The sequence below is a fragment of the Harpia harpyja genome, chromosome 12 (genome assembly GCF_026419915.1).
Source record: "Harpia harpyja isolate bHarHar1 chromosome 12, bHarHar1 primary haplotype, whole genome shotgun sequence".
NCBI classification, from domain to species: domain Eukaryota; kingdom Metazoa; phylum Chordata; class Aves; order Accipitriformes; family Accipitridae; genus Harpia; species Harpia harpyja.
In genome coordinates this window covers 33,675,513-33,691,979 of record NC_068951.1, presented here as the reverse complement: position 1 = coordinate 33,691,979, position 16,467 = coordinate 33,675,513, and the positions used below count along the sequence as shown (strand labels likewise).

The following is a 16,467-nucleotide window of genomic DNA, read 5'->3' as shown; positions in this document are numbered from 1 at the left end:
GCACTGCACTGCAGACACCAGCTGGGACCACAGCCCCCAGACCCTCCCCGTCAACACCCTGCACCCCTCTACTCCCTCTCCAACTCTCTTCCCAGCCCAAGTCCAAAGCAAAGAAAGAAAGGAAGGAGAGAAAGAAGGAGAGAAAGAAATAAAAAAACTAAAACAAATCAAAACTAAAACAAAAAGCAGCAGTTGGGAGGCAGCCTTGTTAGGACAACTCAGCAAAATAAAATTCCGGTTTATTGTTGGACAACATTGTTTCACACATACATCAAACAGGCCAAAAAAAAAGAAAAAAATAAAAATAAACAGCAACTTCATAGACAGAAAAAAAAAAAAAAGAAAACCTTTTTATCTTTGGCCTTGCCACCTCATACAAACCACGATCTATGGTACAGCTAAAGTACATACACAAAAAAAGTTACTGGAATGCTCAGAATAAGATTGTAAATTTTTTTTTTTTTGCATTTTTGTCTTTTTTTTTTTAATTTTTTTACAAGGTTTTGTTTTATTCTCCTTTGAGATAATGGTTTGGGCCTGGTCACACCACAAGTAAAGTCAGAGATAGGTAACAAGAGAGATATACACTTCAAAGCCCCCCTTTTGGTCAATCCGAGATCACTTAAAAATGGCGGACCTCCTAACAATATGTACAAAAATATAAAATGTAAATAAAAAATACAAACAAATTCTCCTTTAAAGTACTTTTAAGAAAGAAAGCAGGGCCTTGAAGTTTTGGTGCTTGGGGGGGGAGGGGGTCTGTGGGGGAAGGGGGGGTTTCTCTCCCCGCTAACAGGCGAATCGTTTCGTATGTTCGTTGAGTGGCAGCGCCGCGCCGGGGGGCCGGGAACGGGGTTCACTCTACTTGGTGAGGATGACCACGGCGGAGGGGGGAGGAAGGGGGTGCGTGTGTGTGTGGGGAGGGGGTTGCAACGGGAGGGAAGGGGGGGTCCCAAGGGTGAAGAGGACGCGCTGGCCTTTTTTGTTGGTTTGTTTTCCTCCTTATTTAAAAAAAAAAAAATAATAATAATTTGCTGCCTAGTCATCTTCATCGGTTTTCTGCTTCTTGGGATCGACGTCATCATCCTGGGGGGAAAGCAAAGCTGTCAGGAGAGGGGACAGGGAGCGGGGCTGCTCGTGAGAGCCATGCCAAGGCAGGCAGCAAGGCAGGAGAGGGTTTCGGGTTGCTCTCCTGCCTCAGGGAGAAGGACAGAGCAACGCAAGTGTTTCCCCCCTCATGCAAAATCCTCTTGCAGCCAGCTCGGGGAGCCCCTGAGCACCTCTGCCCTGGCCAGCCATGAGCACCCTGGGGCTCCCCAACCCAGGGCCAGCGGCTCCACAGAGCCAGAGCAGACACCCTGCTAACCAGGCCAGCATATAAACAGAACTGGGCCACATCCCCGGAGAGGCACAGGGAGCGCACAGGCAGGGCGTTCCAGCCCCAGAGCCCAGCCCGGCCTCTCCAGCCCCACGGACGCTCCCTCCAAGCCCTCTGGGGACACGGGTGGCTCCGAAGGGCTGGTTGCTCTTCCTACCTCATCATCCTCAGCTGCCCGTTTGCCTGTGGCTCCCTCAGCTTCATCGTCTTCATCACCATCCTCTTCCTCACCTGCATGGAGGAGAAGGGGAGGAACGTGAGACCCTCTTGGAGGGTTACAGCACCATACACCTCCCCTCTGGGTTTAATTCTGGCTCAGCTCCACACTGCAGTGTCCAGTGTCCTGTCTCCCCAGCTGGCATAGCCACTGCTCAGGACAGCAGGTGCCCGAGGACGTGGGGGCTTTCGGGGCATCCCCCAACTGGCTTGACCCACCAAAGAGGAAATAAGGATTGGCAGCATCGACTCTGGCTCACACCACGTTTGTAGTGCGGACAACAGGACGGCAAAACCAGCACCTACCGCGAGCACTGAAATCACAGCAAAAAGGGGGGGGGGGGGAGAGGAAAAAACTCTTTCTAGTGGCTGCTCCACCTAACCGCTCCAGATTACTTCTGCTTCCCTTCGCAGCTATTAGTCCATCTTTAATGAGTTAAGAGAGCCAGAACGCATTAGTTCTGAGTCAGAACACTTTCTAATTATCAGAACGGCAAACAAATGCTACCAACTTATCTTACAGCCAGAGAAGGATGAACAGAGAGCTCTGGGCTTTGACCCACTTTGAGCTCAAATAGGCCAGTGGATCAGAACGACTGAGTCCATTGCCTTTGGCCAGTTTTGGGGGGTCGGGGGCAAGACTGGAGGCTCCAGAGGAAGAACAACCTCTTGGCTGCCGAGACGAGTCTCTTGTGTAACAGGAGACCCTACTAAAACTTAGAGTGTTAAGGCCAGTAAGCTGGCTTTAAACCACTGCCACAAGCCACACGTATAGACAGCCAGGGGGATTAAGGTCAGCCCATCCTCCCTTCCCCTCTCTTCTCCCCAGCGTGTGTCCAGCCATGGCATGGCCCATGCGGCGGGAAGGGCCAAGATTAGCTCCCAGCGATGGATCAACACACTGGCAGCCATCACATGCACCAGGCCGGCCGGCGGGTCAGGTGACAGCGCCAAGCTGATTGGGAGCATTTTTAGTTCTCTGAGCTGCTTTAAGCAAAGCAAATAATGAGATGGGATGGGGAGAAGGGTGAGAAAAATATACCCTCAAGCTCCCCTCCGCTGTCAAACTCCAGGATGGAGTTTGGCCACAAGTGTTGGGAAAAAAAGCTGATGCAAGCTGCTCTTGCTGACTTTAAATCTCTCTCCTGCAGCATTCGGCTGCTCAGGTGCAGCTCTCAGGCAGGGATCACCTGAGGGCAGCAGGCACGGACAGACAGAGCCCGTGCAGGATCCCTGCAAGCACTGCATGCCAAATCGTGCCTGCGCTCAGTGCGCTGGGAAGAGCAGGGCTGGCACTGCGGGACCAAAGCTCCCCGGGCTTGTCACAGCAGTATCCAAGCAACACTTCCACCCCACACACATACGCCTGTGGCACACGCATCCCCCTCCTGCCCAAGGGGAGGGGGGAGAGGGAAGTATTCCCCTCTCTTCCACCCCAAAGCAGGGCTGGATGTAGATGGTCTCACGACAGCACATGGCAGCACTGCACTCTGTCCCCAAGGGTTAAAATCCCAAGCATGAAGAGGGCCACGATTCCCAGTTTTTCCTAGTGAACCAGTTCCTACCAAAGGGCACAGCAGGCAGCAGGCTGCTGAGAGCAGAATGCTACCCCAAAGGGGGCAGCTCTCCCTGCTTACACTGTCTGAATAGGTGCTGGCCTAACGGTCATTAAATTTCCAGCCCTGTCCCTGTCTCCCAAAACTAACCAACAGGTTAGTAGGTCAGCACGTAAACTGAAAATTCACAGGGGATTAACCTAGTAACAGCTATCAAGGGCCCCGAGTTCATTTCAGCATAACAAGAATGGTTTTCTCCCAGCCTTAACGAGCGATAAAAATAAACAATGTTATTCATCCAAGCAGATCTTGGGAAAAATATAATAGCGGGGAGGGTGAGAAGTGATTCGGCAAGTCACTGCTGGATTTCTGGTCGCTGCTGCCAAAACCCACTTCCAGGCTGGGTCAGGTCAGGAAGCAGGGGAGGGCAGGGAGATGCAGGACACTGCAGACAGAGAAGGTTGAAAGCAAGCCTGTCCGCTCCCATTGGGAGGAGGAGGGAAGAGCCGCAGGTTCCTCTGCCTGCTTTCACACGGCATCCAGCCCGGGAAAGGCCCAGGAGAGGGGACCACATCAGCCTCTCGGCATGCTGCTCCACAAACAAGGATGGTGACCTATCCTCTGTGCCTGGGCCAAGGCATGGCCATCCAGGGCTGTCCCCGTCTCACTGGTTGGCACTCACGTCCTGCAGCAGCCGTTGTGATCACAAGAGTCAAGGGCAGATTTTACTACTCGCACGGAAGGGCTAATGCGCTTATTCAGCGCCACGGTATAGTGCCGTCTGGCCGGAGGAGGGAGGAAGGAAGGAATCTGTCCTCAACCTGCTGGAAGGGATTCAAGGCTGACTTCACTCCCAGCACTGGTGGCCCAGGCGAGCGAGGAAGGACTGAGCCTGGCTGGCGAGAGCCGCCTGGCCGCAGCCACGAGGGGGAGATGCAGCTCTCGGCTCTCCTCTGCTTCTCAGGAGTCTGCTGTCCAGGGCAGGACACAGCCGTGGGATGGGGGTGGGGGGAACAAAGAAAGTTACCATCACCCTCTTCCTCCTCGTCCTCTTCCTCACCACCTTCCTCTTCCTCTTCGTCTACTTCGTTGTCAGCCTCCTGCTCTCCGTTTTCCTCGTTCTCCTTGGCAAGACAAAACATCACTTAAAAAAAATACACTGGGGAAGGGAGAAGGGGGAAGAGATGTTCAGCAGAAGTGCGCGTCCCCACCTTTCCTGCCTAAAGCAAAGCACCAGCCTAGCGGAGCCCCAGGCACGCGCCCCGCTGCCTGCCTGCCTCCACACAACGCAGACAGCCCAGGCACGAAGGATCAAGTCTAGAGTAACTTCGGGCTGCAGCTTTGGGGCGAGGACAAAGACTGCAAAGGCTCTTGTGACACACTGAAATGCAGCAGAGTGAATTTCCCCCAGCGTGTTAAAAATAGGAAACCAACCGGTTTACTTGTACACAATGTGTTTCCCCACTCAACTGATTGTAATGCTGTAAATCTAGGGTTTCTTCCCCCCCCCCCCTCCTTTTCCAGTGCCTAGGGAGGTGGCGGCACTGGACACAACCTCACACAGCTTTCGGGGAGGGGATCCAAGCCCAGCCCTTCCTTTCTGCACACACATGAGCTGCCCACAGGCTTGGGAGCATCTGTTGAACCTGGAGCCCCAAAGGCTTGAGGGCTCTCTGCACAGCGCAGTGCTGCCACTTGGAGGGGGTCCCCTCTGAGCAGGGCTGGGGACAAGATCGCAGCAAAAGCAAGAAGGGAGAGGAAAATTAAAAGGCGTTGGCATAAGGGCTGCCTCTCCCTGCAGATTGTAGCCATACTCACAGCGTTGCCGTTGGCCGGTGCATCTCTGCCATTTTCTGTTTCTTCAACAACTTCCTTCTTCTCTTTTAGATCCTGGAAGGAGCAGAAAAGCAGAGAAGTCACCCCAATTCCAGGTGCCTGGGTCATAGAAGCTGCAGATCAGGTGTGAAAAACACAGTCCAAGAGAGAGCGGGAGCTGGTTTCTCTTCACACCGATTTGCTCTGCAATTTGGTTGCCACATTCTGGCTCCTCCTTGGGAACGGGAGAGTGTGGGGGTGAATCTCAATTCAAGTCAGCCTTGCCAGAGAGCAGCTATCTAAAAAAGAGACTGCTCTGTTTCACCTCTGAGCTCCCAAACACAGAGAGCTGGCCGTCTGCATATGCTCAACAGCAGCAGAGCTGGCTGATTGCCCATCTTAGCACAGTCCACGCAAGCTCCTGCAATGCCACGGAGAGCCAGCAGCCCCGTCCAACGTAAGAGCTCCGCCGCCCCAGGGCTGCAGACATCCACGGCTGCTCGGTACCTTCGCAGCAGGAACAAATCCCAGGAACTCATTAGCAGAGACTGTGGTCTCTGCCCTGCCTGGGGAAAATCATACGGCAAATATTACACGCCTGGTCTTTCTCGCAGTGGCAGAGGAGACTCCAGTATCCAGCTCGCAGCTTTAAGTGTAACAGGATGGGGTGGGGGAAGAAGTCTATTTTTACACTGCTCCAAGAGCCATGCCTGGCTAGTTCGGTTCAAATCTCCACTGCGAGCAGAGCGAGAGGAGAGCGGGAGTTTGTGTGTTTTTGCTATTGATCACTGTCAAAATGTCATGCCAAGTCGCTCGGCAAACAGGCTCAAAGGATCCAACTTTATGTTCCTGCATAAAGAACACTTGGATTTAACACTGGCATCTCTGCTTGCATCCTCCTCCCCTTCTGTTCCTCCATCAGCTGGAGCGAGATCCTTCAGCACAAGGAGCGTTACCCCAGCCAAGGAAAGCAGAGAGGCCCTTCCCCGGGGCCAGCAGCACAGCCACACAGCCGGCTTCAGCAGCGACCACGAGGTGTTTCAAAGTTGCTGGCAGCTCCCTACTTCGCTGCAGCAGCAAGCAGCTTTGCCCCCCTCCCACCTGCCCTTTGCGGCTGCCTCGCAGCCCGCAGCGAGCAGGCACTTTCACTCCCGCTGAGCCACTGTCACTTCCTCGTGGAAACACCAGTGGGTAAGAGCACGGCCCTGGCCCTGCTAGCGTGGCCGCTGCTCCTGTTTCAGGAGGGTTTCTACTACCCTGCAGGCTGCTTTGGCGAGACAGCGCAGGGGTTTTAGACCACCAGGTTACTTAAACCACTCAGACCCAGACGGGCACGCACAGATGCTGTTAGCAGAGGCACGCAGGCTGCCAGTGCAGCGAGGAAAGACTTTCTTTGGAAGCAAGCTTTGGGGCGGCTACACCTGTTGATCGAACCTCACCTAATCAAACCAGCATCCCAGGAGCCTGGGGTAAAACAAAAACACAAGCTCCCTCCTCCTTTCACTGCTGACATACAGCTCCCAGGCCATCTCCTCCACACTGCCCAATTCCAGCACAGTTTTACACTGTCAGCAGCTCCCGCTGTTCCCCAGAGGCTGATCACAACCACTTAACCGCTCACGCACCATCGCGCTGCTGCGTTCTGCAGCCTCTGCCTCACATCAGGCACACGGGCATGAGGGCGACAAAAGCATTTCCTAAGTTAAACACAGAGCAGATCGAGCAGTCAGAGTTTCCACATCTCACTAAGCCCGACGGTTCTTTTCAAAAGGAGTCGTTCACAAAACGTAAGCAATCCTCCCGGTGAAGGAGCAATGCATTCTTGGGGATTTTAGCTGGACGGATCTCCAGCCCTGACCTTTCCCGCACCACTGAAGACGCTCTCAGTTTAACGACCATCAGGATGCCAGGTCATGAAGTTTGTGCTAGCAACAGGGTTGCAGAGAGGACCACAGCTTCTCCCTTTCCCCACGCCCAGTCCAATACAAACAGACAGATGTCTACAGCAGCCTCCAGACCAGGAGTCCGTGCAGCAGGACTGCTTTAGCTCCAAAGCTTTGACAGAGCCTCTAATTATAGGTGTGGCGAGGCTGTTTGTCCATAAAATAGCAATGGTGTTTAGTCATACACCAACTGCCCGGGAAGCTCTACCTTCGCTCCCGCTCAGCTCCCGGGGCACCAGCAACTGCCCGCGCAGCCGCTGCTCCCGATGGGGAGAGGGACCGCGGCAGAGGGCAGGATCCCGGCAGAAAGGACCGGCAGCCCGCTGCTCGCCGTCCCAGCAAAGACCCGCGTCCACCCCCTCCGCGGGACGGCGGAGGAGCCGCCGCAGCCCGCGCCTCCCGCCGGCAGGGGGCACCCCCACCACCACCCCCCCCCCCGCGCCGACACGCGCCCGGCCGCCGTTCAAACCGCGCGCCACTCTCCGCGCCCATCTCATTGGCCGTCCGCCAGCGCGCCGGCCCGGCGCCCCGCGGGTTGCCGGGAAGTGTAGTCCCGGCGGGGGCGGCGAGGCGGACTCCAGCTCCCAGGGGGCGGCGCGGGCAGGGCCGCACGTGGTGGGCGCCCCGCGGCACGGCGGCGGCCGGGGGCGGCGCTCGGCGCGGAGCCGCCGCCCGGGCGGGGCGGGAGACACCACCCCCTGCCCCCCCCCGCCGCCCGCCACCGCCTCCCGGGAGCGCTCCGGACGGCGAGGCGGGACGAGGGCGAACGGCCCCGGTGCCTTCGCGCTTCCCCCCTCCGCCTACCGGGTGCGTATGTTTGGGGGGGAAGGGGGTCACCTTGCCGCCGTGCGCGCCTCCGCCCGCCCCGCAGCACGGACCCCTGTTCCTCCCCGGGAGGGCGAGCCGGGGACGAGGCCCCCTTCCCCCACGCTGTAAAGGGCAGGGGAAGGTTAACGGCAAACTTGGCCCCGTTCCCCCGGGGAGGGATGGGGATCGACCCGTCTGGCCGTTTCCCGGCTCCGGGGACCGAGCCGCGGCCCCGGAGCGAGGGCAGGGCGGGCGGGGGGGGGGGGGGGGTACGGCTGCGGGAGCGGGAAACAGAAGTGAAATCGAAATCTGCCAGAAACGGCGTTTCGTTGGTTGTTTTTCGTAAACCCTCCTCCCTATCGGATTTTTTTTTTTTTCCTTCCCCTCCAGCCCCGCTTCCCCCGGGAGCGGCACGACCCGGTGCCGGCCGGGGCGCAGGGTGAGGAGGCCCCCGGGCACGGCCGCCCCATCCCCCGCCGCCTTCCCACGCACCCGCCCGGGTCGGGTCGGGTCGGGTCCCCCCACAACTTTCCCGGCCGCGGCTCCGGGCTCGACGGGGCGCATCGCCGCCCACGGCCCGGCGGGGAGCGCAGCCCGCCCCGGTGCCCGGCGCCCCCGGGGACGCTCCGCCGCGGCTCGCAGACAAAGGCGGGCGCCGGGAGCCGCAGCGGGGACTCCCGGGAGAGCCTCTCCTGGCCGGTACCGGCGATCCCCAACCGCTCCCCATCACCCCCGGCACCGACTCGCAAAGTTATCCCGCTGCGAGGAGCTCGGCCCGCGGCCGGAGTCCCCAGCCCTCCGCCGCCCCAGCGCACCCGGGGCAGCTCCGCCGTGGGGGCTACCCCCGCCGGGGCAACTCCGAAAATAGCAATCACGACCCCCGCCCCCCCCCCCAGGGGTGCAGCTCCGGCGTACTCCTCCGCCCCCCCCCCCCCCCGTCTCCGGGGTCGACTCCGAAATAGCAAACCCAGCCCCCCCCACCCCATCCGGGGCAGCTCCGACACAGCAACTACCCCCCCTTCCGGGGGGAGCAACACTGAAATAGCAACGGCCCCCCCTTCCTTCGGGGGCAACACCGACACAGCAATTGCCCCCCCCCCCGCATCAAGCGGGTGCAACTCCGAAACAGCAACCGCCACCCCCAAACACTCCCCCTTCCCCCCTTTTCGGGATCAACTCCACAACAGTCACTGCCCCCCCCCCCCGCTCCGGTGCATGTTCCGGAGTGCGCTGCCCGCCCCCCCCCCCGCAGGGACGGAGCCGAGCGGGACCCAAGTTTGACGGGGCTGTCAAGCTCCCGCAGCGGATTGAATGAGACGATCGCTGCCCGCCGCCGCCATCCCCCCGCCGCAGACGGGTGCCGAGGCGCAACCGTGCTTCCCCCCCACACACTCCCCGAGCCCCTCCACGGCGGGACGGCCCCGCAGCCGCCGCTGCTGCTGCTACTGCTGTCCCCGGGAAGGCGGGAGGCAGCGGGCCGCGGAAGCCGGCGCGGCACGGCGGGGCTCGCAGCACCGGCGAGGGCGGCGAGCACGTTTCCCGCACGCTGTAGACAAAGAAACGGCGCAGGCAGCTCCGCACGGCGAGAGCAGCGGCGGCAGCGGCCCCGCACCGAGCCCCACCGCGAACTTCCAACGGGAAGGGGTTGGGGACGAGGGACGGGCGGGAAGGTGGGGGGGAGTAAAAAAAAAAAAAAAAAAAAATTTAAAAAAGAGAAAAAGATAAAAAGCCGCAAAAAAAATCGCTTGGGGAAAAAAAAAATTACAGCCGGAAAAAAGCGGCGAGCGAGGGGTTGGGGGGGTGGGGAGAGTCGCGGGGCGGCGGCTCACCTTGGCGGAGATCTCGGCGCTGGTGTCCACGGCCGTGTCGGACATGGCGGGGGCGTGCGGGGCTGTGGCGGGGCTGTGGCGGCGCGGGCGGCGGCGCGGGCAGAACAATGCCAAGATGGCTTTGCGCGAGCCAGTGGGGACTCACGCGGCGCCACGGCCCCTCTTATAGAGCCGGGGGCGGCGCGCGCGCTGCCCCGCGCCGCGCCCATTGGCCGCGCGCGCCGCGGCCGCCGGCGCCCATTGGCCGCGGCGCAAACAATGGGCACGGCCGCTTAAAGGGGCAGGCGCCGGCGCCGCCGACACTGCGGCGATGAGTTCGGGCTCGGCCTCAGCGTGGGCGAGGCGCGGGGCGGTGGGCGGCAGAGCCCCGCCCCCTTTCCTCCCCTCCCTTCCCGCTGCCTCCGCCCCCGCCGCCTCCGCCCCGCCCCGCCGTGTGAGGCGGCGGGCGGGCGGCCCCCCCCTCCCTTCTCCCCCTCCCCCCCGCCCCGTTCCCCGCCGCAGCCAGCCCGCATGCCTGCGGAGGGGCGGGAGGCGTGCGCGCCCGCCCGCCCGCGGAGGGGAGGAAAAATAATAAGAGTTAAAAATAATAATAGTAATAGTAATGCGGGAGAACCGGCGCTGCCCCCCCCTCCCCCCCCAGCTCCCCCGGGGCCTCCCCGCGCCCGGGGAAACGGTGCCCGCCCGGGGCGGCCGGTGGTGCCGGAGACGGCGGGTGGTACCGGGGAGCCCCGTCCCCTCGGTCGCCGCCGGGGTAACCCGTCCCCCCTCCCCCACGCAACCTGCGCCCTGTTCTGAGCGCCGCGGAAACTTTTTTGCCACAACAACAACCGCCGCCCCCGGCGGGGAGCGGGGGAGGGGCGGCCAGCCGGGGTGCCGGCCGCCGGGCAGAAATGCGGGATTCCCACCCATTTGCTTATTTTACAGTAAAAAAAAACAAAACCAAAAAAAAACCCAAACGCATCCAGTCCGCCTCACCGCCCCTCTGCCCACACACACACCTTTCGCGAGCTCACGCCTTGGCACGCACCGGGAGCTTCCCCACACTCCCCTCTCCGCAGCCCGCCGTTATACCAGGCTGCGGCACCCTCCCCCCCATGCCCGCGAGCACCGGGGCCACCTCTGCCCCCCCCCCCCCCCCCCGCCGCCGGGTAACGGGGCACCGACGCGGCGAGTGAGGGGGCTCTGCCACACTCAAGATGGCGCCGAGAGCCCTTCGTGGGGCAACCACACGGTTTTGCCACCCCCCGGGAGCCGCTCCCCAGCCCGCAACGGCCCCGCGGGTGAGAAAGCGCCGCGCGTAAGCGTCCCCCGGTGCGGAAGGCGAGAAGGAAGCGGCGAGGGGGTGAAGAAAAGCACCCGGAGACGGAGCAGCACCTCTGCCACACTCAATATGGCCGCCAGGCTAAGGCAATAGTCGGCAGAGCCTGTCCTCGGAGGGCGGGATATAGGGATCGAGTGATGCGGATTGGTCGACAACGCTGAGCGAACGCTGTGCTGACGCTTTGCGGCTTTTTAGTGGCTGAAGCCCCTGTCTGTCTAAAGCGGAGTGGTTTTGAAAACCCGGAGCGGGCGCGGGGCGGCGCGTTGGAGCGGAGCTGGGGCCACCTGGCTAGGCGTACGGGGCACTCTGCGGGGAGGGGCGCGACCCCCGGCTGGGGGGGGGCTGCCGCGGGCGGAGGGTGCCCTTCTCTCGGCCGCTGGGAGCCGGGCTCCTCCCGCCCCCCAGGTTTTCAGGAGAGCTGCAGAGAAGCAATGGCAGCCCCTGCACTGCCTGGCACCAGGCCTCGCAGCACGAGGCATCATGGCGCCGGCCTCCCTGACCCCATCCCCACATGCGCCCAGCAGCTGGACACCGAGGCCACAGGGCCCTGTTTCCCGGACAGAATGTGCCTTCCACAAAACGTAGTAGCACCACAAACAGGCTGCTCTATGCCGGGTCGCACCATGGAACACTCTCCTCCTCAGACTCAAGTGTCCTGCCCCTCCTGGGAGCAGCCCTGAGGTGATGAAGATGGGGGGGGGGGCGGGTGTCAGGGCCTCAGGGTTGTGGCGGGAGCAGGAAGCATCGTGGCGGCTGAGACCTCGTGTCAGCCACTGACCGTCCGACTGACCTCGTGCCGGGGCTGGCCATCCCCTGCCCTGACCGTCCCCCAGCCCCAGGGGCCGCCTCACCGTCTGTGAGCGCTGCCACAGAAAACTCTCGCTTTGTGTCAGAGCCGGTCTCGGCACAAGGGTGCCCCGCTCGCGGCTTTCGGGCGCCAGTGGCGAGCCGGTGTTTAGTCAGGAGGGGCCTTTTGGGGACAACGAATTTCTCACGTTGGATGTCCCGCTCTGACCTGGCGGTGGGAGCGGGGAGAGAGCCTCTCCACCCGCTTGGGGGGAAGGACAGGGCTGTGGAAACCGGGATTTCTGGTCGCTGCTGGCTACGCCTCTCGCTTGGTGTGTTCAAGACAAGGGCAGCTGCTGTCTATTCCCGGAGACCACACTCAACAGCGGCTGTGGGTTTGGGGCAGGTTGCTTACAGGGCTAGAGGCAGGAGCGCCCTCTGCCACTGCCGAGCCCGGGGCTGGTGGGGACAGTGAGTCTAAATGCGTCCGAAAGAGGAAAGAAAAAAAAAAAACCAACAAACCAAGCCCAGCCCTAAAATAAAACACTTCTGGTGTAACTTGGCTTTAATGTGTGCCTTTTCCTCAAACCAGAGATGTTCCTTTGGGCTTGGGGTTCCCACATTTCACGAACAGTTAAAAAAAGAAAGAGAGATGTGGGATATTTGGGGAAGAAAATTAGGAATCCTCAAGGGATGGTCACACTAGGATCCCACAGAAGACAGAGAGAGGGGGGAGATGAAAAAAACTGAGCCTGGAGTGGAAACAAAACTGCCTTAAACCACTCTGCGTTGGAAATCCATGTATAGCCCTTGCCGTCGTCCCTCCGTGCAGCGGGATGACCCGGCTGGTGAGTGCCCCTGCGTGTAAGGCAGAGAGAAACTGGCTCAGCTTAGCGTTTCATGCCTCAGCAGTACAAAAAGAAACGACAACAAAAAACTGTTGCCTGTAAAAGGCAGCTGCCGCTTTACCTCTTCTCCACCCCTCCTGCCGGCCCGGGCTGGGGAGCGGTTCCGCAGGGAGCAGCGAGAGGAGGGTGGAAAGGGACTTTGCAAAAGTGTCCGAGCATCAGGCACAGAAGTTTCCAGGGCTGAGCTCTGCCTAGGATCTCGCTCCGTCTGCAGCAGGCGATCACTTTGGCAAAGGAGTCGAGGTGCTGGAGGAGGCAGTAGGACTTTTCCCTCCTCGTCGGCTGTTTCCCTAGCTCAGCAAGTAGCAGCCTCTCTAATCCCCAGCGAAGATCCTGCTGCTCGGGCGATTATTTCATCGCAGCAAGCTGCTCCTCGGAGGAAATTCTCATTACGCTCTTCAGAGAGGCAGGGGAGGGGCGACTGTCACTCAGCTGCTCTGGAAAAAACAGAGGGATGAGCCTGCAGCATCCGCGGGCTTCGGCGCACGAGACGTGGTAGTGTTTCTAGGTCAGGCTGCTGATGGCGGGGCGTGAAGCCGGCAGAGATGACATCCTGGCTGTGTCACCTTCTGTTCCTCGATGGGCAAGGGTTCCACGCGGGGGCTGTGGCTTTGTGGACATTTGCTCTGTGGGGCCAGGAGGATCACTTTCGGGGGGGGCTGGAGGGCGATGGGAAGGTGGGAAGGAGCTTCATGTGTGCTCACAGGAGGAAGTGGAGGCGTGTAGAGCACTGGGGCCGGCTCATGGGTCCAAAAAGTATCTTTGTGAGACTGTGGGGCCAAGGCTGAGACCTCATCGCAGGAGACAGAAACTGCCCTTGGAGAGCACTAGCCACCCCAGCCCACGGAAGGGCCAATGAGGCTGTCCTCCTCCCCACATCCCGGGCTGCTGCTCTTCCGTCCATCCCCACGAACCACGTAAACAGGAGGGAGCGGGTCCCTGTGGTGCACTTTAATTAAGGGATGGAGACAGCGACTTCGCCTTTCCCCAGAGGATTGCAAAAGGCCCAGGCGGGCCCCACACTTCAGCTCACGGCCATCCCTGCTCCGACACGCGCTCTGCCCCCTGCGTTACAAAACAGGGCTCTGACTCACTGGCCTTTCCCAGCCCGCTGCTCACTGAGCCTGGAGACATTTGCAGGGATCCCTCAGAGGGATGTAGGGAGTCTGGCTGCTCTGCACCCCGCTGCCAGCACCCAGAGCGGGATGTGGCAGGCAGGACATGGCATTGTCCCACCAATGTCCTCTTCAGGCTTCTGCGTGGAGCCCCAGGGCAAGGAGAGCTTTCTAGGGAGGTTAACCCCCGTGACTGGAGAATACGGGAAAGTGAGTGTGACCTCTCCAGGTCCCCTGACCCCAGCAGGCAATGACACCATGGTCCCTTGATGTCCAAGATGCTTGCTGGCTTCTCTACAGCTCTGCGAAGCCGCTGCCCTAGCTAGCCAAGAGGTGGTGACAAGGGAGCACCCTTTTCTGCCTCCCTCCACTGGGTGCTGGCAGGAGCCAGGGCCAGGTTGAGGGCAGCAACACACCCCAGCGCTGCTGCTAATCCTGCTCCTGCCTATGGGCAGGGTGGTGACACGATGGAGGGACGAGGGAAGCCTCCGGTTTGGGATGCTGGCTTTTCCAGAGAGCCCAGCATCACCTTCCTGGCTGCAGAGGGCCAGCGCCAGGGATGCCATGAACCGGGAGCCAGCACTCAAATTCCTGTCCTTCCCTGCCTGCGTGCCAGGACGACACTGGCTTGCCCCTGGCAGGTTGCCAGGGCCCCACGGCTGGATTTAAAGACAGCAAAGCTGATTATTGCCTTTCTCTCAAGTGAAGGGTGAGGAGGGCTTCAGGGCAACCTGCGCCAGAGGCAGGGGAAAGAGACCTGTGCCCCAGGGCGTGAGCTTGGTGAAGTTGGAAAACAGTTGTTTCTCTCTTTTAATTAGTTTTCTGTTTTTTCACCCCCGGTTTGAAGGTTGGTTGTGACCACGAGCCCGAGTGAACAACGCCGTGGATCCGACTCAGGGCAAGGGCCTATCACACAGAGATTACACACCCACACCCTGCCCCAGGCCTGGGCCTTGGGCCAGAGACGTGGTTTCACTCCTCAGGGCTCCGGTCCCACTGCTAGAAGTGATGCACGGAAGAGATTTTAAATGAGAGAGAGAGGAAGGTGGGAGGGAGGAGGCGAGGCCAGATTCTCTTCCCTCCCTGCCTCTCTCAGCGCTTTGCAAACACATTGTCTTTGCAATGTCCTCAGCAGGAGGGAAACCCCCCCTGCCGCACGTGCCCAAGGCTGGATGCGTGTTGAGGCAGGGATTGCTGCATGGTGTGGCCAGCCCTGGGCACATCACCCCGATTGTGCCCTGCTGTCCGTCCTCCTTCCTCCTGCTGTCCCCAGCAGGACACCCCCCAGAGCCACCCCATGGGGATCCCCACCTGACCGGGGCCCCGCTCCTACCCCATGGGGTGCTGATGACCATCATCCTGCAGGGACAACAGCATGGAGAGCCACCACTCCTTGGTCTCATCCCTCCTTGCCGCGTCGGCACACCTGGGAGAAGACGGACACACAACGCGCACGCACACACTCACAAAACCAACCCTAAATCTGGATCAGTATCAGAGAGAATTAATTACTGGCTCATGCATATTCAGATGAGAAACTCAGCTGAACCTGGCGGCAGTTCGGCGCCTGGGGCGGCCCTGGAAAGGAGAATTCCTCTGGAGAGATATAAATCACCGCTCCCCTCTATCGCTTCCCCCGTGGAGCGCTACCTCCTGGGGAAGACTGAACCTTGATTTCCTTTTTTTCCTCCTTCTTCTTCGTTTTCAATCTGCGCGGGGCCCCTGTAATTACAATGGGCTGCTTTAGGGCTTGAGTTATTTATTGGGTAACAGTGACACACCTACCCGGCTCCAGCGCCTGCCTGCCCGCATGTTGTGGCTTGTCCTGCCTACCCAGCAGCGCCCGCCATGCCATGCCGTGCCTTGCTGCTTTACCTCGAGACGGCCCAGGCAGCAGCAGCAAACAGGGACCACCAGCCTTAAGCAATCCACTAAAGACATGTCCATGGTGGTGTAGCCCCTGCGAGCAGGGGCGAGAGCCACACTCTTGTTTTATTGCAAAACACCATCTCACACACACATTTGTGTGCTGCTGTGGTGGTCAGTGGATGCCACCGAAGCTCACACCGGCTGTGAAATCTTTGGCCCCATTTTACAGGTGGGGAAAGTGAGGCACGGAGCAGGGAGGTGATTTGCCTGGGGTCATCCTGGGAGATCGGCAGAAGAACCCGCGCCTCCGGCCAACATGCGGCTGGGCAAGAAGATGCTGGCCAAAGCGCTCAGCTCAACACTTCGGCTGGCAGGACCCGTCCCCCAAGCCTCTGCTTTGCTTCCCGGTGGGGGTCCTCTGCCCAGCCTCGGCTCCACATCCCCCTGCCCAACCCTGCTCCCCCCACATGCAGGCTTGTGCGGAGGAGGTGAGCACTCAGGGCTGGAGACCACATGGCTGGAGGGAATTAAATAATTGATGGGCCAGAAGTCTCGAGCAGCTACTGAATCTCCAGGGGCAGCATTTGAGAAGCAAAGCAGAACCCCGGACAAGCCCCTTCTCTCTGATACAATGCCAATGTGTGTCACTCCTTCCTGGGGCTTCTGGTGGGCTGAAGACGTGGAGTGCTGGGGATGGGAGCGCTCCTCCGCTCACCTCGCCTCCCAGCTCGACCCCTGCGCTGCTGGAGAGCTGGAGGGACTGGCCGCCTTCCAGCTAGGCGGGAAGGAGGCCGCTGCTTCCAGGCTGAAACTCTCCTGCATGGGATGGTTCCCATTGAGCAGCACCCTTGGAAAGAGCGGGCTGAGTGGGGAGGAGGAAAAAAGCCTGCAAAATCAAGCCAGGTGCCCAGCTCTTCCCTGTAC

The 16,467-nt window shown here is 60.2% G+C and overlaps 1 protein-coding gene across 4 annotated transcripts; it reads right to left on the bottom strand.

Moving 5' to 3' along the window:
* Nucleotides 1–205: 205 nt before the first annotated feature.
* PTMA (prothymosin alpha) lies at nucleotides 206–9,695 on the bottom strand. 4 transcript variants are annotated; one of them, XM_052804021.1, is made up of 5 exons: nucleotides 9,545–9,695; nucleotides 4,969–5,040; nucleotides 4,178–4,274; nucleotides 1,536–1,609; nucleotides 206–1,086 (listed from the first exon to the last, which is right to left on the bottom strand). In XM_052804021.1, the coding sequence occupies exons 1-5, from the start codon at nucleotides 9,587–9,589 to the stop codon at nucleotides 1,039–1,041; spliced, it is 336 nt and encodes a 111-aa protein (XP_052659981.1). In that variant the 5' UTR covers nucleotides 9,590–9,695; the 3' UTR covers nucleotides 206–1,038. The 4 variants fall into 4 exon arrangements, with proteins under 4 accessions (XP_052659981.1, XP_052659983.1, XP_052659982.1 ...); XM_052804023.1 differs by having other exon boundaries at nucleotides 4,184–4,274; XM_052804022.1 differs by having other exon boundaries at nucleotides 4,178–4,271.
* Nucleotides 9,696–16,467: the final 6,772 nt, after the last annotated feature.

What these genes read in the sequence shown, in the direction of transcription:
- PTMA (XM_052804021.1), bottom strand. Translation starts at nt 9,589, where the DNA reads ATGTCCGACACGGCCGTGGACACCAGCGCCGAGATCTCCGCCAAG. An exon ending in CACCGGCCAACGGCAACGCT is followed by an intron (nt 4,275 to 4,968) that starts GTGAGTATGGCT and finishes TGTCTTGCCAAG; the next exon opens with GAGAACGAGGAAAACGGAGA. An exon ending in GGGCAGCTGAGGATGATGAG is followed by an intron (nt 1,087 to 1,535) that starts GTAGGAAGAGCA and finishes CTTTCCCCCCAG; the next exon opens with GATGATGACGTCGATCCCAA.